The sequence below is a fragment of the Neomonachus schauinslandi genome, chromosome 6 (assembly GCF_002201575.2).
Source record: "Neomonachus schauinslandi chromosome 6, ASM220157v2, whole genome shotgun sequence".
NCBI classification, from domain to species: domain Eukaryota; kingdom Metazoa; phylum Chordata; class Mammalia; order Carnivora; family Phocidae; genus Neomonachus; species Neomonachus schauinslandi.
In genome coordinates, this window is record NC_058408.1 from 120412615 (window position 1) to 120436075 (window position 23461).

At 43.8% G+C, this 23461-nt stretch overlaps 1 protein-coding gene across 1 annotated transcript; it reads left to right on the top strand.

Annotated features, from left to right (window-relative positions):
• Positions 1-321: 321 nt before the first annotated feature.
• On the top strand, positions 322-6314 carry HHEX (hematopoietically expressed homeobox). The gene is made up of 4 exons (XM_021699897.1): positions 322-698; positions 2692-2870; positions 3081-3131; positions 5151-6314. Exons 1-4 carry the CDS (start codon positions 335-337, stop codon positions 5367-5369), a joined length of 813 nt encoding a protein of 270 aa, XP_021555572.1. The 5' UTR covers positions 322-334; the 3' UTR covers positions 5370-6314.
• The last annotated feature ends 17147 nt before the right edge of the window (positions 6315-23461 follow it).

Sequence of the window (23461 nt, forward strand, 5' to 3'; positions counted from 1 at the left end):
TGGTCTTCCTTCGAGGGCTTTCCGGGCCAGGGTGCCTGGAGCCCCGAGCGACGGCGGCGGCCGGGCACCGGGGCGCAGGGTCCCAGGAGCCTGAGAGCGAGCGCGTCCCGGGGGGCGGGAGCTCGGCCGGCGGGGGCGGGCCGAGGGTGGGGGCGGGAGGCGGCTCCCGGGGCTCCGCGCCATTGGCCGCAGGGACGGGCGGCAGGAAGGGGCCCGAGAGCGCGGCCCCACCCCGTGGCCGGCAGAGCCTATCGCCGGGAGCGCGGAGCGCGGATAAATGTAGCGCCGCGGCGCGGGCCGCCAGCTCTCCGAGGGGCCGGAGCGCAGCGGAGCCATGCAGTACCCACACCCCGGGCCGGCGGCGGCGGGCGCCGTGGGGGTGCCGCTGTATGCGCCCACGCCGCTGCTGCAGCCGGCGCACCCGACGCCGTTCTACATCGAGGACATCCTGGGCCGCGGGCCCGCCGCGCCCACCCCCGCCCCCACGCTGCCGTCCCCCAACTCCTCCTTCACCAGCCTCGTGTCCTCCTACCGGACCCCGGTGTACGAGCCCACGCCGATCCACCCCGCCTTCTCGCACCACTCCGCCGCCGCGCTGGCCGCCGCCTACGGACCCGGCGGCTTCGGGGGCCCGCTGTACCCCTTCCCGCGGACGGTGAACGACTACACGCACGCCCTGCTCCGCCACGACCCCCTGGGTAAGGCGGCCGGGGTCATGGCGGGGCCGAGCCGCGGCGGCGGCGAGGAAGGCGCCACCCGGCAGGTGGCAGCGTCCAGGAGGCGGCGGGGGCGGAGGGGGAGGCAATAGAAAGTTGTGGCAAAAGCGATCGAAAAGCGGCTCTCGGGCGCGCGCGGGGACGGGAGGCGCGGGCCCCAGTGGCGCGCGGCCGGGGCTGACCGCACCATGACTCAGATTGGTTTTCCTGCACCTTGCAGGCGTCGGGGCGCGCGGGCCCGCGCGAGACCTCTGGCACTGCCGCGGGGGCTGGCGGCCGAAGGCAGCCCCGGGGCGCGCGCGTCGCTCGGGGTGGTGGGGTCCCCTTAGCTGGAGGGGCGGGGAAGGGAGTGCCGAGGCGCCCCGGGCCGGTCCTGCTGGGCAGGGATAGGTGCTGGGCCCCGGCGGTTACGAGGCTGGACCTGGTTCAACAAGCTTGTGCAGTGAAAGAGCCTGACCCTTTCCGTTCATACAGGAAATCTTGAGTTCTCGATAGGAGTAAATCTGGTTTCAGAAGCTGTTAAGTGTTTTCCTGGCTGCATGAAGCAGACCCTTCCCCCGGAGTAGTGCACGCTGCTGATTATTTTATCGACATCCTCAATACAGACAAATTCAGGAAACACTCGACTTCTGATAGCCGGGATCCGTTTTTCTGATATTGTTCATTTCCTCTGTGTGGGATGTGACTTTATGGCAGCTAAAATAACCAGTTGCTTCCTTTTTTTCCCCCCCCCGAAGCTGTTTTGCACTAGTCTGAAGCCTGACGTAAGCAAAATCTGGGGGAAAAAAACCCAACAATGCCAGCTTTCAAAGTGTTTGGGGGCAGGCCTGCAGACCGACGGACGGACGGACGGACTGACTGACTGACAGGTCTTTGGAGTAGGAAAGGCAGCCAGGACACCTAGGGCATATGGTTGGTATTCCCGGGGCTTGTCCCCTCAGCGCTCGGCCTAAGAAATAAACCAACGGTGACTCGCGCTCCGGGTGGCCCTTGGCGGCTCTGGCATCTGAAGCCCCGGGGGAAATAAAGACATGTTCATGTTTATGACGCGGCCTCTAGCTCAGCCCTCCACCTTCCCTTCTCATCGTTAAGATCTGATAGGGGATTATATTGTAGCTCTTTTTTTTTTTTTTTTTTAAAGTTACTGTATATTTGATTCCAGCTTCGAGGGTTTGGTGCGGTGGCCTCGGCGTGGCTCTGTTCGCCTGCTGGGGCGGGAGCGGGACCCTCGGCCGGGCCGGGCCTGGGGCAGACGTTTTCACAGAGCGCGCCCTGGGTTTCCTTGGGTTACTGCTGGGACCGCGCAGGAGGAAGCAAAGGGCTTTTCGAGATAGACCAACAGGAAACACATTGACGGAAATGTTGCCATAGCCCACGGGGTAGCTTTAACTGGCCGCCCCCGCCGCCGGGTGTGAAATCAGAGGAGGCCGCAGCGCCCTGGAGCCAGGATTGGAAGCTCCACGAGCGAGCGGCCTAATGTCGGCGCCCGAGCCCCGAGGGCCTCCCGAGCAGGCTCCAGCCGGCGGCGCCCGGCCGGAACGCCCCAAGGAGGGTAACAGCCCGGTTCCTCCCCAACAGACACACACTCGGGCATTTGGAAAGTGCGGCACCAAGGGACAGGCCCTAGAGGCGCAAACAGTTCTGTATAAATTCGAGAGTGACTTGTTAAAAGAGTGTCGTATTTTAGGCTCGATTTATAGTGGGTGTTCTTTTGGGGATCAAAAGATTTGTGCGTTTGAAATCAGCTGTGCCTGTGATGGCCGTCCGTGCGCGTCTGAGCGTACAAGGGCGGTCTGTGTGCATACGCAGTGTAGGTGTGTGGCCCTGGGTGTGCACGTGTCTTGGTGGGAACGTACTGGGTCCTTGTGGGTGGCTGTATGTGAACTTGTCTGGTTGAGTGTCCTTCTGCGTCCCCTACTCCCCAGGGCCCGGCCGCTCCAGGGCTGTCACTAACCGCCGCTCTCGCTGCCCGCAGGCAAACCCCTGCTCTGGAGCCCTTTCTTGCAGAGGCCTCTGCATAAAAGGAAAGGCGGCCAGGTGAGGTTCTCCAACGACCAGACCATCGAGCTGGAGAAGAAGTTTGAGACCCAGAAATACCTCTCTCCGCCCGAGAGGAAACGTCTGGCCAAGATGCTGCAGCTCAGCGAGAGACAGGTGAGCGCGCCTGCGGGCTCGGGGCAGATTCCAGGGGCGGGGGGTCGCGGGGCGGAAGACAGACGTGTCGCCAGCCGTGCGCTCGGGCGTGCCGCGTCGCGCTGTCTACCGCCCGGAGCTCTGGCCGGCTCGACGGCCGCCCGGCAGCTTCTCCGTTACTCCCCAGGTCGCTTGGGTTCGTGGCAAGTTTTCTTTCTCTCTTTCCTGTAGGTTAAAACCTGGTTTCAGAATCGACGCGCTAAATGGAGACGACTGAAACAGGTATCGACAGGGTTCTGTTTCTATGGAAATAAATATTTTTATCATGTTATCTCAATGCGAGGCCTGTTATGGGTTGTATGCAAAAGTAATTTGAGAGACTATTTAACCTCTTCACCTTGATTAAAAAGGCAAATAGTCCTGCTGAAATTCAGGATGAGTTGCTCAGGTGGCAGTAATGCTAAAAGCACCTAATGCAGTTCCTATATCAATTATGCTTGGGTTTTCACACACTGGCTGGTAAAACTCCGGGCTAATTGTTTTATAAACTCCATATGTTGTTTATCTAATTAACGCAGGAAAGATAAAGTAATTGACAGTAAATGACTTAAGCAGTTATCTTTGGGAGAAAATTGTTTCTTTTATTTACACAGCCATAATAAAACCAGGCAGAGCTCAAGGGTAAATATAAGGAAATAAACACCTCTAAGTCTTGTTTGCACAGTTTTTTTAGAAGGATTAAATATCAAAGAGTTTAAAATTATTTCCCATCTAATACCAGCTCTTAAAATGAATATAAGACACGTAAGAGAATATACAAGCCTATTTGGAAAGTAGCTTCAAGTTACTAACAGTCTTTTTTCCAATGACCTTGTTACGCAAGATGTGATAAAAAGTAAAGGCTAATTCAGTTTTTGAAAAACCTCTATTGACTTAAAGCTGAAGATTTGCTTTTGATGTTCCAATCTGGATGTCTTCTCCAAAGTTATCTGACAATTGCTGAATTGTTCATTTGCCAGTGTATATACAGTTTAGAATAAAATATTTTTGAAAACAGTAATAGGAGTGGGGAAATTGAAAGCAGTGTACATTTTTAAATTTAGTGATCATAACTTTTTCATTAGAAATAAGATGGTGTCACAGAGAGCACTTTGAGACAGAAAATAAATTTCCCATAATTTCATTACTCTAACATGATTTAAAAATTTGTAGATTCCCTCTCAATCTCTGACCTTGTGCATCTATTTGTTACTTAGTTGCAAGCCTGGTGAATATATTATTCTATAGTCTTGCTTAAAAAAGAAAACCCTTAGGAATATATCATATTTCTTTGTAGTGTTTATGTCTATTTTAGACAAACAGAATTAAAAATTCACTTACTTACTTAGTTCTTGGTCAAAGGCTTGACTGCAATTTACCAGGGATTTTTAAAATAGTGGTTCCTGGGGCGCCTGGGTGGCTCAGTCGTTAAGCGTCTGCCTTGGGCTCAGGTCATGATCCCAGGGTCCTGGGATGGGGCCCTGCATTGGGCTCCCTGCTCAGCAGAGAGCCTGCTTCTCCCTCTCCTACTCCCCCTGCTTGTGCTCTCTCTCCCTCTCTCTCTGTCATATAAATAAAGTCTTAAAAAAAAATAGTGGTTCCTTTGTAATATGGGAATATATTTTCCAGATATTTCCCCTGGATTATAAGTAAATTGTAGTTAATTGTCTCCCTTTGCAGTTGGCAGCATTCTTCCAGTTCTGCATTTTTACCTTTGCCGTGATTTTGTAACTTGTTGTTATGTGTATTTATAAGTTTATAAATTTACTCCAGAAAATGGATGAAAAAGGATTCAATCTAATAATTTTGAAACTTTCCCTTAATTCACTACTTAGCATTCATATTTTTTAAATGTCTGGAAGACCCTGTTAATTGGCAAGGTTTAAAAACACTTGAAGAATGAAGATAGTGTGTACCTGTAGTGATCTAATCTCTCCCTCCCCTAAACTTTTAAGAATCTTGAGGCCATGAGTATGGGCTGGAGCTAAGTGTTCATTTGACACAATACACTGTTATATTTGTGACTGGTTGTTCTTACCTGGCAAGAGAATAATCTTTCTTTGATATGACCGGCTCTTTTCTTCCAAAATGAGAAAGAAGCACAAGTATGTATTTTCTGAATAAAGATTATAGCTGATGAAAGCAATAGATAAACTAAAAATTCTACAGATGAAAGAGAATGAAAACACATTTTGATTCATGTATCTTATGTCTCCATATTTCACAAGCCTACCAATTTCCATTTTCACTCCTTTCATTCAGGAGAACCCTCAAAGCAATAAAAAAGAAGAACTGGAAAGTTTGGACAATCCCTGTGACCAGAGGCAAGACTTGCCCAGTGAGCAGAATAAAGGTGCTTTGGATAGCTCTCAATGTTCACCCTCCCCTGCCTCCCAGGAAGACCTTGAATCAGAGATTTCAGAGGATTCTGATCAGGAAGTGGACATTGAGGGCGATAAAGGCTATTTTAATGCTGGATGATGACCACTGACATTGGCATGTACAGAAAACTGGACTTAGGAATAACAGTTGCTACAGAAAATCTCCATAGACATACTGGAAAACCATGAGAAAGGGAATCAATTTTCTGGTATTCTGGAAACCTAAAATATTTGGTGCACTGGCTAAGCAGCAAACTTACACTGAAACCTTAATTTTGACTTAAATGGTTTATGTACTGATTGTAGGTTATATGATGAAGGGACTCTTCACTAGTTAAATTCACCCCCTTTTTAAAAAAAAAAGTAAATTGTTTTTTCTATTTATAAAAAGTAATTTTGAACTTTTTTGTTAAATTTTTAAGTTATAACTAAAGATTTTAATAGGATCTTCTTGAATGACTTTTTAATCTGTATCTGCATCCCACTTAATGGAAAAGCAAAAGGGCACCCCAGATCCAGAGGTATGCTTTGCTCAGGGGGCCCACATTTCAGGCAGCCTTGGAATATTTTAAAAGGAAACTTCCTTTACTTTTATATTATATTCTTATTTTAGTATATGTGCTGCCGAAGCACTGTATTACATTCTTATACTGCTGCCTTAAATCCAATATGATCTCAGAGCTCCTGCCTCGGGGATGTGTGTGTTCTTTTTGTCAGAGAGATCTAGTTGATGAGAATCTTAAATGCTTGTTTTGCAGTATCACTTAGTACCTTATATGACCAAGGTGTTAAGGGAATAGTACAGTCCAATTCAAGCAGAGAAACTGACTCGTCGGGGACTAAAATTAATCACAGATGAACTAGAAGTAGCAGGTTAATTAAATGTAAGTAGACTGTAGATAATTATGTTTTATATCAGACAGTGTTTATAATGTGTTGTATATATAACTGTTCACTGTAAACAAACAAACAAAAGACCAAAATGGTGTTTTTTTTAAATGAGTAACTTGTGTATAAAATAAACCCGTCGGTGGGACGACTGACCTCGAGGGACCAAGCATTCTTCCAGTGAAACAAACGCACACCTCTCACCTTTCCTCCCAGCGTCTCCCGGGTCCCGGCGCGGGGGGCGCGGGGGCGGGACGCCGGACGGCGGGCGGGTGGGCCCCGGGAAGTAGGTTTGGGACTTTCCCTGGAGGGGGAGGGAGCTGGGGTGGGGGAGGGGCTCGACGTGTGTGCGTCGCGGCAGGGGGGAGGCTCCCGCCCCCGGACTCCGAGCGCGGCGGGTCTGAGACCCCGGCGCGCCAGGTGGCTGGAAGAGCCGGGGCCGAGGCCCGCTGCGTCGGGGAGCGCAGGGCCGCCGAACCCCATCGATTCGCCTCGGCTCCCAGGCTGGCCCGGGCCGCTGTCCTTGACCGGAGTGAGTCAACACTGCGTCATCCCTTGGCGGCCGAGCCCGGGTAGGGGGGTCCGCAGAGAGGGTGGGGGGAGCGTGCCGGCCAAGAGCGGGGAAGTAGTTTGTGCCGAGACCGCGGGTCTCAAGCTTCGGCGAGCTTCGGAAGCACCCGCAGAGCTTCTTGAAACTCTGGGCCAACCGTGTCGCCAGAGTTTCTGATTTGGTAGGTCTGGGGTGGGACCGGGAATTTGCACTTCAACACGTGCTCGGGTGATGTCAAAGTGGCTGGCAGGAAGACCGCGCTTTGAGAACCGCCGTTCTAAGGTGCTCCTCGAGTAGAAGCCGGTGGGGCCCGCATACCCCCTCACTCCTCTCTCACCTGCTTCTCTTCTCCCAGTAATTCCTCCCAGTGCGGGAGCCGGAGGCGGGGAGGAATGAAAGGAAGAAAGAGGGCAGCGGGGCTCATCTAGGCCGGTGGGAACCAGAGTCTGATGGCTATGGGACCCTGGCAGGGCCGAGGAAGGGCTACTGTGAGAGGGGGAGAATGGCAGTGCCAGAAAAGGGGGGTGTGGGGCTGAGGGGAAGGATGGCCTGAGGTTTCTGACTGGCCCAGGGACTGCATCCGGCTGCTTGCCTAGCGGAGCCATCAGGTCCCTGACATTCCGGGAAAATGAGGAGGGGCCTGTTGGGGAAGAGGTCCAGCCTGGGCCTCCCTCCATGGAGGCCTCTAGTTGTTTGTGAAGGTGGGTGCCTTCTTCTGACTGAGGGCACCTGAAGGAACGACTCTGCCCCTTGCATGGCTGACCAGGGCTATGGTTCCCCGGACATGGGCGCTCCAGTGAAGACAGAGTGAAAAGGTTCTTGCTTTTAGGGAGTTGTTACAGCCTGCCTCCTTAGATTCCAACAAGGCCCCTGGAATTGCCTGCAAATGTAAATTTCTGAGAAAATTAGCACCAGGTCCTTAAGCAGAGAGGTGTGACTAGGCCTGGAAGTTTAATAATTTGGTTGGAGTTTTAGTTCTTGACCTCAGTTCTCCCATCTGTGGAATGGAGATGGTCTAGTTGATCTACCTGATCCTTTCCGGCCCCCAAATTCCCAACTCAGTTCAAGCTCTTTATCTTCATGGTTCCCCCTATTCTCGGTGTCTTCTCAGTGTTGGAGTCCAAAGTAGACCTCCAGTTGGAGGGTCTCCCTTTCCATCAGCTGCAGGCTCCAAACTCCCAGACCCTGCCTGACAGATTACATCTAGGTTTCAAGGGTCATAATCAGTCTCGTTTGAAAATGGGACTGTCTGTATCAGACTTTTGGAGAATGGGAGGCTTGTGGGCCTAATATTGAATTAAAGCAATCCTGAAATCAGTTTGTGTGTGTTTCGCTCCTGGAGATAACCTCTGGTTAATGTTTATTCTTGAGAATAACTGTATCATGATGATCAGGCAGAGAAATACAGGCTTATGTATTGATTGACACTAGAAAAGTTGAAGGGTGAAATCTTGTTTTAAAGTAGACAGTTTCTGGAATCCAGGATGTTTTCTAGTTTAAAGCTACTCCTAACCCTCTTCAAGTTGCTCATATTCTGAATCTAAACATAGTCTTAAGAATCAAGAGCATGTTCACCAGAGTACAGTATTTTCAGGGTACTGGTTGGCTTTAACTGTTTTCAAAATGCCCCATTGCAGATTGCCAATGAATATTTACAAATTCTTCCTACAATCCAGGCATTTTTTCATTTGTTTGTCTTCTGGCCATTTCATGTTGAAGCAGCATGTATGACCTTTACAGCACAACTCCTGTCTTGTTTTTAACTCTTTTTATCAGGAGATTCAACTTGAAAACGGTTATCATTTAGCAGAAAGACAAACAGAAAAGCACATTTTTGTAAGCAAAACGTTAATGATTGGAAGAATTGCCCTAATTTCACCATGACAGTGTGTGATTAATCCCCTGGGTCATGTACTTATACTTTAAGTTATTCAGTTCATTGGTCTTTGATATTCAGAACCCTTTCTAACTTAATAGGATATTGATTTTGTTGGATGATGTACTTTGACTCTTTAAACAACATCACTTTTAGGGATGACTAGCCCGCTGTGTAGTATTTTATTTAGAGAACTATTGCGTAAGGTTTCTTTTTCTTACTTTTTATGGTTTTCTCAGGGTGAAAGCTGATAAAACATCTTGTGGGAAAAGAGGAAACCATCTCTGATAGTGAAAGTACCTATTCTCTTTCAACATTTCTGACAACTTTTTTTTCTTTGGTGGTTTCATTGCTGTGAATATTCATTTTACTTAATGGAGGCAGGGCAGAGATTCAAGAAAATGTATTTGGACTTGGGGAAGTGCACTTGGAGGGGGACAGACTGCCCTTACCAAAATTCCCATTCCAGTTATACTGCCTTGTGGAACTCAAGCTTAAAAGCTCACCCTTTTGATTTTTCTTTAAAATCTAATAATCAATGATCCTTTAAATCTGTGAGTGGAGGTGAGACTTTTGTGACTCCTGACAACATGGGACAGAATGTGGAGAACCAAACAGTCACCCAGAATGCTTCTAAATGGTTAGGAGTTTGGTAAGAATAATCAGATATCCCAGCATTTCCCTTCCTTCACTTTGGGTTTCATGAAATTCCAGCTGGATTCTGTAATTTGTCTAATCGAATTCTGTCCCCTTGATACATTTTTTGGTATTGTTGTTAAATCCAAATGACAAGCACTTTGGAGATTCCTACCACCCACCAAAATATCTGAGATCCAAGGTCTTCAGAACTGCAACTACCCTTTCAGATCTGGCTGAGGGGGCCCCAGTGTCAGGAATTATACCACCGTGGGTAAGAGCAGGGCTGGAAGAATGGCTGTCTTGTTGGTTGGGGGTCTTGGGAAATGTGAATTCTCATCCCAGTTCCTAGAGAGGTGGGCTGCTCACCTGAGAGCAAACATCATACCTGGCACACAGTGGGCGCCAAGTGTTAGATAGAAAAACTAGAAAGCCCTCAGTGACTCCCTTCTTGTAAGGTAGCTCTTTGATTCGCTGTAGCAGGCGGTAAACCTCTTCAGTCGGATGTACACAAATCTCTGCAGACAATGGAGAGGGCTGCGGGGAGGAGACCTTGGAGCTGGCAAAGGCATTTCCTGTCTGCGGAGGATCTTGACTTTGGAGCATCCGGCGGTTGCCGCGAGGTTTTCGAGGCGGCTGAATGCTTTTCCGTATAGCTACTTAGAAAAAAGAAAAGAAAAAAGAAAAGAACAGGGGAGGGGAGGTCACTGCCAATTTCAAGCGATTTTACAGATGAAAGCCAACGAGACAGCTTCTCATGAAAAAAAAATTTTTTTAAAGCATATTTTCTAACCATTAGAATTTTTTCCTAATTTGAAAGGGAAGTTTGGTATCATTCAAAATCTTATTCAAAAATCTCATCACTCTCCAAAGACAACTGCAGGAAAAAGTTAACGGTACCCGCTCCCCCCCCCCAAGATATTTGCAGGAAGAGAAATGCCTATTGAGTTTGTCTCCATGAAACTTGTTTATATTTTTCTTTTGTAGTTTAATTCTGCCTTTCATCCTTCCTCGCCTCTCTACTTTTTTATCATTTCTTTTCTCCACTCCACCTACTCGCACCGCCCCGCCTCCCCGCCCCCTTTCAGGATTTCTCTTCCTCATTCATTTTATTTCCCCATTAAAAATAAAAAATGACTAGTCTCAGTTCTTTTTTTTTTTTAATTTTATTTATTCATGAGAGAGAGAGAGAGGCAGAGGGAGACGCAGGCTCCCAAGGAGCAGGGAGACCGATGCGGGACTCGATCCCAGGACGCTGGGATCATGACCTGAGCCGAAGGCAGACGCTCAACCATCTGAGCCACCCAGGCGCCCCTAGTCTCAGTTCTTTAGATGTCACAATTAGGGCCAAGATTTTCTTTAAATATATAGAAATGTTCAGTTTTCAGGTGGAAATTCTAGGTTTGAGGAAGATGTTGCTGGAGTCCCAATACACTACCCTCATCCCTCACTTGAACATTTCTTAGATCGGAAGAAGTTTTTTTTTTTTTCCTTCCCTTTTCGGACCAGGATAAGCGCTCTGGAACGCCTGGGTGGCTCAGTTGGTTAAGCGACCCACTCTTGATCTCAGATCAGGTCTTGATCTCAGGATCGTGAGTTCAAGACCCACATGGAGCCTACCTAAAAAAAAAAAAAATATATATATATATATATATATATATATATATAACTCCTTCTAGGAGTTAAGCCCTGAGTAACACTGGGATGTGATAGAGGTGACCGGGGGAGGCTGCTATAAGGTGCAGGCACAGGAAGTCATGGCAGAACCCTCCAGAGGCTCTTGGCAGAGGAGAGGAGATGGGATGCTGTCCCAAGGAGAGGGATGATCGTGTTCGTAGACCTGGAGATGAAAGAGAGCAGGGAATTAAGTATGACTAGAATCCTCAGAGGTTTTTGGCTCTGGAATTTTGAAGAAGGGATTATGGACTGGTATTGTCCCCGTCCAGTCACATAGATCTCTTGGCTTTTAGGTCTGCAGTTTCCTCCCTCTGGAATTCTCTTCCCCCAGACAACCTCTGGGCTGGCTCTTTCACGTCCCCCAGGCTTGGACTTCCCCAGCCACCCTAAAATCACAATCTAAAATCACAACCCCCTCTTCCCTCTTCCCCTCCCCCAATTTGCTTTTCTCTATTTCATTATTATAATTGTATATATTTTTACTTATTTATTATTTATCTCTCCTCATTGAAATGTTAATGCCATGAGGGATATTTGTGTTTTGTCTACTGCTGTGTATCTCCAGCGTGATGCATAATAGGTGCTCCATAAGAGTGAATTAAATGAATGAACATATATTGAGCATTTACCATGTATTAACATATTAACATTATGTAAGTCCTTCACATACTTTCTATCATTTAATCCTCACAAAAATTCTATGAGGTAGATTCTGTTATTAGTCCATTTTCTAGATAAGGAAACTGTCACCAAGAAGTTAAACCCAAACTCTCAATTACTATACCAAAGTTGTCATGTGAACTTCCTTGTTAATCTCTTGTGGTCTTGAGAACGTATCAAGCAGGGTATAATTCTAGCTTTAAGAAGAGCGTTGGGGGGCGCCTGGGTGGCTCAGTTGGTTAAGCAACTGCCTTCGGCTCAGGTCATGATCCTGGAGTCCCAGGATCAAGTCCCGCATTGGGCTCCCTGCTCAGCAGGGAGTCTGCTTCTCCCTCTGACCCTCCACCCTCTCATGCTGTCTCTCTGTCATTCTCTCTCTCTCAATAAATAAATAAAAATCTTTAATAAAAAAAAAAAAGAAGAGCGTTGGGGGTTTCTATTCATTTTATGTAATCTTTTTGCCTTAATTCAAGTCTAGCATTAAATCTAGAAGGGGTTACAATACAATATAGGAGATAATGCAGTTTCTGTCTGTGTAGCCCATTATTCTATTATACCAGGAAACCAATAAACTGGAGCACTATTCCAGTTTTCTGAGGACGCGACCATTATAAAATATGCTTCATACTTTTCAAGGTGTTAAAAAAGTTTTTCCGGGGTGCCTGGGTGGCTCAATCGTTAAGCGTCTGCCTTCACCTCAGGTCATGATCCCAGGGTCCCGGGATCGAGTCCCACATCGGGCTCCCTGCCTGGCAGGAAGCCTGCTTCTCCCTCTCCCACTCCCCCTGCTTGTGTTCCTGCTCTCGCTGTCTCTCTCTCTGTCTAATAAATAAAATCTTTAAAAAAAAAAAAGTTCTTCCACTGATCCATGTTGTTTGGCGTTCCTGTTATATACACTGTTTAGTATCATTACATTTCTTCTTTTTTTTTTTTAAGATTTTATTTATTTTTGACAGAGTGTACAAGCAGGGGAAGCAGCAGAGGGAGAGGGAGAAGCAGGCTCCTCACTGAGCAGGGAGTTCGATGCGGGGCTCGATTCCAGGACCGTGGGATCATGACCTGAGCTGAAGGCAGACGCTTAACCGTCTGAGCCACCCAGGCTCCCTACATTTATTCTCCATATGACTCACTGATGAATGTTCCACAAGGACCTCTGAAATAGAGCAGTGCAATGGCTAACTCTAGTGTCCGTTGCATCCAGCACTGTGTTTGGCATGTGGTAAGCTTTTAATAAATGCTGTACTACAGAATGAGAGTGAAAACCATTAGCCTTCCCCAGTGGAGAGGGGAGACATTTCTCCCCCTTTCCAAGCTGTGCACTCTTCTTATGTTTCCTATTTACTGGCCACAGAAACACAGCTTTCCTGGACGGCTCCAGGAGCACAGCAGAAAGCAGGATAGGGCCTGCGAGTGGAGGAGAGTCTGCTGGACTGCAGCATGGGTGGGGTGGGGGGTGGGGGACGCAGTTAAGTCTATTTAAGCCTACAAGCACTAAAAGATGATGTGCTTCCCCCTCTTTTTACCGACATGAATATGTAGAGGAAGTGCTTTTGTGGGTTTGTATTGGTTCTTTTTCCCTTCAGATTTGGCAATTTCATTCAATTTCACATTCACACTTCTCAATTTCAATCAAGAGGTTTATTTGAAATATACCTATTTTACTGAAAAATGACACCATTCGTGGTTATTACTACTATTTTTATTGATATCATCCATTTAGCAATTGGAAGCAGGAAAACCCAAATGTTTTTAAATGATTTCTTAAAGTATTTCATGAATTGCAAAGAAGCGATTGTAGAAGGAACATAAAATGTGTTAGCTTCACACCATGGTTCAAAGTTTTAGCCTTCCTTAGCTGCTTATGGAATCTGCATTACTACAGACTTTCCATTAATTGTAAATTAGACCAGACTAATTCAATAAATGTTTAAAAAATGGCCCCTGAGTGCAGGCTCAGACGTCCAGAGGAAGTGGTTTCTTAGACACCTGCCTCCCATATATTGACTCGATGGTATGTAGGTGGAAGGGAGTGAGATAGTTATGATGATGTATGGTGCTGTTGATTAGTTAATTGAAGGTAAAATTTTTAGCTTCACCAAGCAATTACCTGACCTCATTAAGGTCTTTAAAATCACCCAAGTGCCATTTTGCCTGAAGCAGCTGCCCCTTGTTTAGATGTTATTTCAGGCATTAAGAAAAGCACAATGCTAGTGGTAACCAGGGAATATAAGCCTGCAATTTCTGGAATATATTGTTCTGAATCTTAGCCATTATTCAGTATTATCTGTCCTGTCTGAACATGAGACACTAAAATCTCTTTACATTTGTATGGTTTTACTTTTCAGAAGGTTTTTTGAAGTATCATGTTTACAAAATATGTATTTTTTTTTTAAGATTTTATTTATTTATTTGAGAGAGAATGAGAGAGAGCACATGAGAGGGGGGAGGGTCAGAGGGAGAAGCAGACTCCCTGCCGAGCAGGGAGCCCGATGCGGGACTCGATCCCGGGACTCCAGGATCATGACCTGAGCCGAAGGCAGTCGCTTAACCAACTGAGCCACCCAGGCGCCCGACAAAATATGTATTTTTAACAAATGAAATCATTTTTTAAAATGGTGTCAATTTTATTTTTATTTTAATTTTTAAGGAAAGTTCTTGTTAAAGTATGACTTACATTCAAAAAGTTCACAATCATGGGTGTGTATGGCTCACAAAATGAATACCCCATGTGACTGGAATCCGTATGATGACACAGAACATGGAACTACTTGATCTCTAGAAGCCCCCTTTTTGCCCCTCTCTGGGTCACTGGCCCCAAGGCCATCCCAGGGAAACCACCATCCTGATCCTAGATTTTTTTCTTTTAAGATCCTATTTTTTTAAGATTTTATTTTTAAAGTAATCTCTACACCCAGCATGGGGCTCAAACTCACAACCCCAAGATCAAGAGTCGCATGCTCCACTGACTGAGCCAGCCAGGTGCCCCATCACAATCCCAATTCTAAACAGCATAGATTTATTTGCTGATTTTTGAACTTTATATAAATAGAATCCTACTGTATGTTCTCCTTAGTCTCTGACTTCTTTAGTTTTTTATTGGTAAAATTCATCCAAGTTATTGTGTGATTTTTTTAAAATTTTTCTTTTTTTTTTTTAAAGATTTTATTTATTTATTTGAGAGAGAGAGAATGAGAGACAGAGAGCATGAGAGGGAGGAGGGTCAGAGGGAGAAGCAGACTCCCTGCCGAGCAGGGAGCCCGATGCGGGACTTGATCCCGGGACTCCAGGATCATGACCTGAGCCGAAGGCAGTCGCTTAACCAACTGAGCCACCCAGGCGCCCCGTGTGATTTTTTTTTTAAGATTTTATTTATTTATCTGACAGAGAGTGAGAGAGAGAGAGAGAGAAAGTGCGCACAAGCAGGGGGAGCGGCCCAGTCACCCCTATGTGATGTTATTTGTTCATTCCAGCTACTGTGTGTAGTAGTTGATTCTATGGATTTTCATGCTACTTTAAATAATCCATCTGAACATAAAAAACTGCAAAATTTATGAACATTTAAAAACAATATCACTGTTCACATATTATAACCAGGCACTTATTTTTCGAAAGGCATGATCCATATGTAATTCTAAGACTCCTAGGTGTACAAGGAGCGCCTGGATGGCTCAGTCGGTTAAGCGTCTGCCTTTGGCTCAGGTCATGATCCCAGGATCCTGGGATCAAGGCCCGTGTCAGGCTCCCTGCTCAGCGGGGAGTCTGCTTCTCCCTCCCTCAGCAGCTCTCTGCTGCTTATGCTCTCTCACTCTCTCTCAAATAAATAAGTAAATAAAATCTGAAAAAAAGAAAAAAAAAGACTCCTAGATGCATAGAAGGAAAGAAGGCAGAAAGACCAGGGGTACTGTGAGGAAAGAAATGACAGCAACCCGTCACATATCAGAACTGGGAATATCAGCTAAGCTACTTCCTATCTTTTCCACTCAGGAAGATTAAATTTAACTTTTTTTTTTTTAAAGATTTATTTATTTATTTATTTTAGAGGCAGGGAGAGGGAGAGAGAGTCTTAAGCAGACTCTGCACTGAGCATGAAGCCTGACGCCTTCCTCCATTTCATGACCCTGAGATCACGACCTGAGCTGAAACCAAGAGTCGGCCACTTAGCCCACTGTGGGCACCCCAGGCGCCCCTTAGGAAGATTAAATTTTAAAAATTCTTCTAAAATGTGCCTGTTGCTTTAACTTTTGATGAATAAAAACCTGTCTTGTCACATAAAAAAAATTTCTTCTAAAGACAGTTTTCCAAGATTAATTTATGTTATTACACATAGTTGTTTATGATAAGAAAGCTAAGTAAGGAGTCAAGTGAGTGAAACAGAACCTCAAATTTATTTTAATTCTGGACGTAAAGTCTCTCTGTACTTAGAGTATTTTTATGCAGTAATTTTAGGAAATTGGTTTGCATCCTACTCCACTTTGATGTTCCTGTTACTTTGCAGTTGGTGATTATGAAGGTACTATGAAAGGTGTCCTGGGTTTGCTTTGTAAGTGGTGTGACTTTGGACATGTCACTTAATGTGTTGAAGGGTGCAAGGAATCTCTCATTTCATGGGCCCTCTGGTAAATTCCTGAGCTGGGCTGCCTCTTCTACTTGTTCTCAGTTCTAGGGTTGAGTCAAGGCTCAGTTTCTAGAAAAGCCTATCACAGCTCACCCTAAGGAAGAGTTCTCAGGAAAGCATCCCCAGTTGATTACAATTCTTCTATCAGATTATTAAATTAATTAATAATTAAATGCTTAAAAATTAAATTAATTCAACCATTCCCTTTACAAACATTTACTGAGTACCTACTCTGTGCCAGGGGACTTTGAAAAGCACTGAATATATAAATTTGAGTAAGACACAGTAGTGTGACTTTGAAGACTGGAGGAAAAAAAAATCCTTTGGATTTCCAATATTTACAGACAAACTTATTTCTATTCCAAGTATAATTACGATTTTCTTGCTGTGTAATGGTTCCATATCATTTCAGTTCCTGAGTTTGGCTTTACAAAAGCTCTTAACCAGACAGTCCACAGCAAAATGTTTAATGACACATGGGCATTCCAAAGTTATGAATAACCACCTAAGGCAGCCCTGTTTATAGAATTACCTCCCAATGGCCGCTTCTTTCCTCATTTTCATCGTTGGCCTCATGTACCCGCTTCATCCCCCCATGTAGTGTGGTTAGAACAATAATCAAAGTGTCCTGAGCAAATGACATTATCTAACATCCTATCCACAGAGCTCTCATCTCATCACCATGCCCTTCCTTTCCCATCGAGGCTGTGCCTCTGCCCATCTCATCTGGCTTCATCCAGGTGACTCTGTCCACCTCAGGCAGGTCTGTGGTTGGCCAGCTCTCTTCCTTCCTCTTCCTGCTCCGTCAGCCCTGCTCTTCCTTCCTCTTCTCTTTTTTCTTTCTTTTATTTGGAGCTAAAAAAAAAAAAAATCCTTCAAGTAAAGTTGAGGAGTGTCCAATTGGATCAGTGAAATGCCTCTTCAAGGTAAAGAAAAACGATAATTCTTGAAATGAAAATTAGGGAAAGTACCCAGAAATGCCTTGGAATCTTCACGACATCTAAGAGGAATGGTTATTCAACTTTGTTTTCTGTTTTCATTACTACAGTTATAACTTTTTTTTACTATCTGCCTTGTAGAAAAGGGCTATTCCATTACTTAAGGATTATATAGGCTTCAGGGGACTGCTCCAAGACCTGATCTTTTTATATCTGTGTGTCTTGGTTATAAAAACCCTACATTCTCAATGTGAAATATTTGAAAAATAAAGTATATAGAAGAAAATAATAATCACCTATAATCCAACGAATTTGGGAATTAAACTCCATAGAAAGTTTAGGATAATTCCTTTAGTTGTTTTCCCCACATGTTTATATGTATAATAATTTTAAATTATGACTTTTTTCATCTTAAAATTATTTTTGAATAGTTAAAAAATGGTTAAAAATGTAAATAGTACAGAGGCTAATATAGTAAAAAGTAAGTGTCCCTCCCTAGCCCTGCCATCTGGTTCACCCATCAGAGGCATCTCTTAGTGATTTCCTTGGTGGTCTTCCAGTGATGATCTATATACGTAGCATGTTTGTAGCTATCTCCTTCTCTTTTGCCTGAGTACAAATCATAATGTACTTGACATTCTTTTCTCTATCTTACTTCTTTTTACTTAGCAATCATCTTGAAGGTTGTCCCCTATCAGTATAGATAGTGCCTGTCTGCCTGCTTGCCTGCCTTCCTCCCTCACTCCCTGCTTGCTTGCTTGCTTCCTTCTTTCCTTCCTTCTGCTCCTCCGCCTCCTCCTTCATCTTTTGCATCTTCTTCTCTCTTTTTTTTTTTTCTCTCTCTCTCTCTCGTGCTGGCTGGATTGTATTCCCTTTTATGTCTGAATCCTAACTGATTTGATGTACATTTAGGTTGTTTGCAGCCTTTTGCTATTACAAACAATGCTTCAATAAATATCTTGTACACGTAATAATATTTTTTTTTTAAAGATTTTATTTATTTGACAGAGAGAGACACAGCAAGAGAGGGAACACAAGCAAGGGGAGTGGGAGAGGGAGAAGCAGGCTTCCCGCTGAGCAGGGAGCCCGACGTGGGGCTCGATCCCAGGACCCAGGGATCATGACCTGAGCCGAAGGCAGACGCTTAACGACTGAGCCACCCAGGCGCCCCAATAATAGAGTATTTAAATGAACTCAAACGTTGATTACAATTCTTCCATCAAATTATTAAATTAATTCAACCATTCATGCAACAAACATTTCTGTCTTTCTGCTTTAGCATATCTAGGACAAATTCCTTGAATGAGAATTGCTGGTCAAATGGTATGTGCATTTTTTATCTAGATCGATATGGCCAATTCACTACCTATATTTTGTCATGATTAAGATTATACTGAACATGTAGTTTTGTTTCCTGTGTTTAAAATATTTTAAAGTATTTTTTTTTTTTTTTGTGAGCTCTATGCCTAATGTGGGACTTGGACTCATGACCCCAACCAAGATCAAGAATTGCATGCTCTACGAACTGAGCCAGTTAGGCACCCCTTAAAATATTTTATATAAATAAATATTTTCCTTTATAAATATCATGTTAATGATTGCATAATGTATTCTTATGTAATGATGCCATAATTTCTTAATTCTTTTATTATTAGGTTGTATTACATTGTTTTGTTGTTACGAACTTTTCTAAATTGAGCACAATTTACCTCCATTTCAGTTTTATTCCTTCTAGAGTACATTCATAGAAAATGATTCATTGAGTCAAAGGTTTGAATATTTGATAAATATTGTGAAATTATTTCCTGGGAAAGTTCTATTAGTTTATATCAGTAGAGAACAAGGCTCATTTCACCATACCTTCACCAGTGGGGAAGGTTGCTTATCCATCTGATCTTTCTTAATTGTATAGCAGGAGAATGATATAATTTTGTTTAGTTTTTTAAATCAAAAACTGAATTATTTTATATGCTATTTCTTTTTCTTCTTTAGCATATTGTGTTTCATGTCTCAGTCCTTTTCATATGAATTTATTTGAATTCTTTATATTGGAGGATATGACTCTTTGTCTTATTTATTACAGAAATATTTCTCAGTTTCTAAAATAGATGCTTAAAAAATTTTTTTTAAGATTTTATTTATTTATTTGACAGAGAGAGCGAGAGAGCACAAGGAGGGGGCGCGGCAGAGGGAGAGGGAGAGGCAAGCTCCCTGCTGAGCAGGGAACCTGATGTGGGGCTTTATCTCAGGACCCCAGGAACAAGACCCGAGCCTAAGGTAGACACTTAACCGACTGAGCCACCCAGGTTGCCCCAAGATGCTTACCATTTTTATGTGAGAAATTTTATGTAGTCAAATGTAGCAATATCGTCTTTGTGATTTCCTTTATTTCTCTTAAGCTTAGAAAGTCTTTCCTCATTCAGAGAATAAATGAGCATCTACCTGCCTTAGAAAAACTCTCCCTAAGACTCCCTTCTCAATCTCCCTTCTCTCTACATTTAACTCTTAATCTACCTGGAATTTATTTTGCCCCACAGTATGAAGTGAAGAACCAAATAAAAATTTTCCTTAAAATATCTAACCAAGTATTCCATTTATTCAATAATCCTTACTTTATGGCCCTTTTACTATATTAAATGTCTAAAAATATGTTGGCTTTTGGATTAATTATAATGCTCTTACAATTTGGTTTCTGTATTTCATACATCTGTAGCTGAGTTTAAGGATTAGAATTTGCTTTCTCCAGCCCAAGGATGAGAGCTCCTGCTCATCCTTCCATATAATCAACTTTCTCCTTCTCCCAAGGTGTGGGCTAGCTTTTTGAATAAAGAGCTAGCCTTCACATCAGATTCTTTGTCAATGTGAGTGCTATTTCATTGTGGTTTTGATTTGCATTTCTCTAGTGGCTAATGATGTTGAACATTTTTTCCATGTGCTTATTTGCAATTTGTATATCTTCTTTGGAGAAATGTCTATTCAAGTCTTTCGTCCATTCTTAAATTGGGTTGTTTGCCTTTTTATTGTTGAGTTGTAAGAGTTCTTTACATTTTCTGGATAAGCTAATTATATAATTTACTGATCCTTATCAGATACATGATTTGTATTTACTTTTTTCCATACCGTAGGTTGTCTTTTCACTTTCTTGATAATGTCCTTGAACATACAAAAGTTTTAAATTTTGATGAAGCCCAACCTATTTTTTCTTTTGTTCCTCATGCTTTTGATACCATATCTAAGAATGTACTACCGAATGCATGGTCATAAAGATTTAACCCTATGTTTTCCTCTAAGAGTTTTATGATTTTAGCTCTTATACCTGGGTTATTGATACATTTTGAGTTAATTTCTTTTTTTTAAGATTTTATTTATTTATTTATTTATTTAAAGATTTTATTTATTTATTTGAGACAGAGAGAATGAGAGACAGAGAGCACGAGAGGGAAGAGGGTCAGAGGGAGAAGCAGACCCCCTGCTGAGCAGGGAGCCCGATGTGGGACTCGATCCCAGGACTCCAGGATCATGACCTGAGCCGAAGGCAGTCGCTTAACCAGCTGAGCCACCCAGGCGCCCAAGATTTTATTTATTTATTTGGCAGAGAGAGACACAGTGAGAGAGGGAACACAAGCAGGGGGACTGGTAGAGGGAGAAGCAGGCTTCCCATGGAGCAGGGAGCCCGATGCAGGGCTCGATCCCAGGGCCCTGGGATCATGACCTGAGCCGAAGGCAGACGCTTAACGACTGAGCCACACAGGCGCCCCTTGAGTTGATTTTTGTGTATGGTATGAGGTAGGGGTCCAACTTCATTCTTTTGCAGGCACATATCCCATTGTCTCAGCATGCTTGTTGAAGAGATTCTTCATTACCCATCTAATAGTCTTGGCACCCCTGTCGAACAGCACTGACCATAGATGTATGGGTTTGTTTCTGGACTGTCAGTTCTATTCCATTGGTCTAGGTGTCTATCCTTAGGCTAATACTGCACTGTTTTGGGTACCGTAGCTTTGTGGTAAGTTTTGAAATTGCAACTTGTGAGTCTTCCAACTTTGTTCTTTTTCAAGATTGTTTTGGCTGAGGTTTTATTATCTTGCAGATACTACTACTGTCTTCCAGATACTACTACACGTTATGTTATAGGATTCATATGACAACTCTGTAATATAGATATTAATATCCACATTTTACAGGTTAAGTGATTTGGCCAGAGTTACACATCTGGTAGTATATCTAAGATTAAAACTAAGATTATCTAACCCCAGAGCCTAGTTTCTTAAGAATTATATACCTGTGGGGCGCCTGGGTGGCTCAGTCGTTAAGCGTCTGCCTTGGGCTCAGGTCATGATCCCAGGGTCCTGGGATCGAGCCCCGCATTGGGCTCCCTGCTCTGCATGGAGCCTGCTTCTCCCTCTCCCACTCCCCCTGCTTGTGTTCCCTCTTTAGCTGTGTCTCTGTCTGTCAAATAAATAAATAAAATCTTTAAAAAAAAAAAAAGAATTATATACCTGTCTCTGTCAAAGATGAGGGGCCACTGGAGCTTAATAACACTGTTTTCTTTTAGGTAAAAGGTTAGAAATCTGTACTAGTAAACATTTCTCAATTGGTAACCCACAGTCAGACTGATCCGGTAATAGATATAGTGAAACCCATTTTTTCCTTTCACATTTAGTACTTAATTTTTCTAAGGTTTGTTACTATTCAGACAGTTTTGCATCCTCCTCTACCTTCCTCTTTTTGTGATCTTATTTTTTCAGATGGATGTTTTGAGGTTATTTTCTATTTTGAGAAAATTACACAAATCTGATTCATTATCACAAAAGCTCAAAAGTGGTTCCTGTTGAAGCCCTCCACATTGTCAATACTGTGAGCTCCTGTTAGTCTGCTTAACTGGACAGGAAACCATTGAGTATGGGTGATGCTTCATGTTTTCAACTAAATTGTTTTTTTTTTTTTTAAAGATTTTATTTATTTATTCATGATAGACAGAGAGAGAGAGAGAGAGAGAAACAGAGGGAGAAGCAGGCTCCCAAGGAGCAGGGAGCCTGATGCGGAACTCGATCCCAGGACCCTGGGATCATGACCTGAGCCGAAGGCAGACGCTTAACCATCTGAGCCACCCAGGCGCCCCATCAACTAAATTGTTGTTGAAAGAAATTTTGGTGACCTTAGGTGTATCAAACAAATATGCAAATGAATATTTTACCAGCATAACTGAGCATGACTTTAAAAGCAAATACACAAACATATTATATTGGCAAGCTGCTTCTACATCTTTGATGTAGATTGATTGATTGATTTATGTAATTTATATTCGGTAAAATTCACTCTTTGCTGTATAAACTTCTATGGGTTTGACAAAAGCATAGAGTTATATAACAACTACCACCCTTGGGATAAAGAACAATTATGCCCCTCGAGAAATCCCCTCCTCATGCTGCCCTGTAGTCAGCCACTCTTCTGACCCCCAGCCCCTGATAACTAATCTGCTCTCTGTCCTACAGTTTTGCATTTTCTGAAATGTCATATAAATCAAATCATACAGTGTATCGCCCTTTGAGTGTGGCTTTTTTCACTTAGCATAATACCATGTTCTTATGTTTAGCAATGGTTAGTTCCTTTTATTGCTGAGTACTATTCCATAGTATGCATGTGCCATACTTAGTTTACCCATTCACCATTTGAAGGACATTTGGGTTGATTCCAGTGTTTGGTGAATACAAATAAAGCTGCTATAAACAGTTCATGTAAAGGTTTTTGTGTGAATGTCAGTTGGATAGAATGTTCCCTTGGATAGATATTGAGGAGTGGGATTTCTGAGTTACAGGATAAATGCAGGTTTAATTTAATGAGAAACTGCCAAACTGGGTTGTTCCCCCCCCCCCCAATTTCTTAAACCTACAATAACAGATTAATACAAACTTGATGGTTTAAACAGCAGCACGCTTGGAACTAGAGGGTGATATGCTAAGGGAAATGAGTCCATCAGAGAAAGACAAACACCTAGGATTTCACTCGTGTGGAATTTTTTTTTACAATTTTATTTATTTATTAGAGAGAGAGAGAGCACGAGCAGGGAGAGGAGGGGTAGAGGGAGAGGGAGAAGCAGGCTTCCCCCTGAGCAGGGAGCCTGATGCGGGGCTGGATCCCAGGACCCCGGGACCATAACCTGAGCCGAAGGCAGACGCTTAACCAACTGAGCCACCCGGGTGCCCTCAAATGTGGAATTTAAGAAACAAAACAGATGAACATAGAGGAATGGAAGGAAAAATAAAATAAGATGAAAACCGAGAGGGAGACAAACCGTTAGACTCTAAGCTTTAGGGAACAAACAGGGTTGCTGGAGGGGAAGAGGGGGAGA

Bases quoted from the DNA above. Each gene is read 5' to 3' on its own strand.
- HHEX (XM_021699897.1), top strand. From the start codon at position 335: ATGCAGTACCCACACCCCGGGCCGGCGGCGGCGGGCGCCGTGGGGGTG. The intron at 699-2,691 runs GTAAGGCGGCCG...CGCTGCCCGCAG, and splicing joins GCTCCGCCACGACCCCCTGG to GCAAACCCCTGCTCTGGAGC. The intron at 2,871-3,080 runs GTGAGCGCGCCT...TCTTTCCTGTAG, and splicing joins TGCAGCTCAGCGAGAGACAG to GTTAAAACCTGGTTTCAGAA.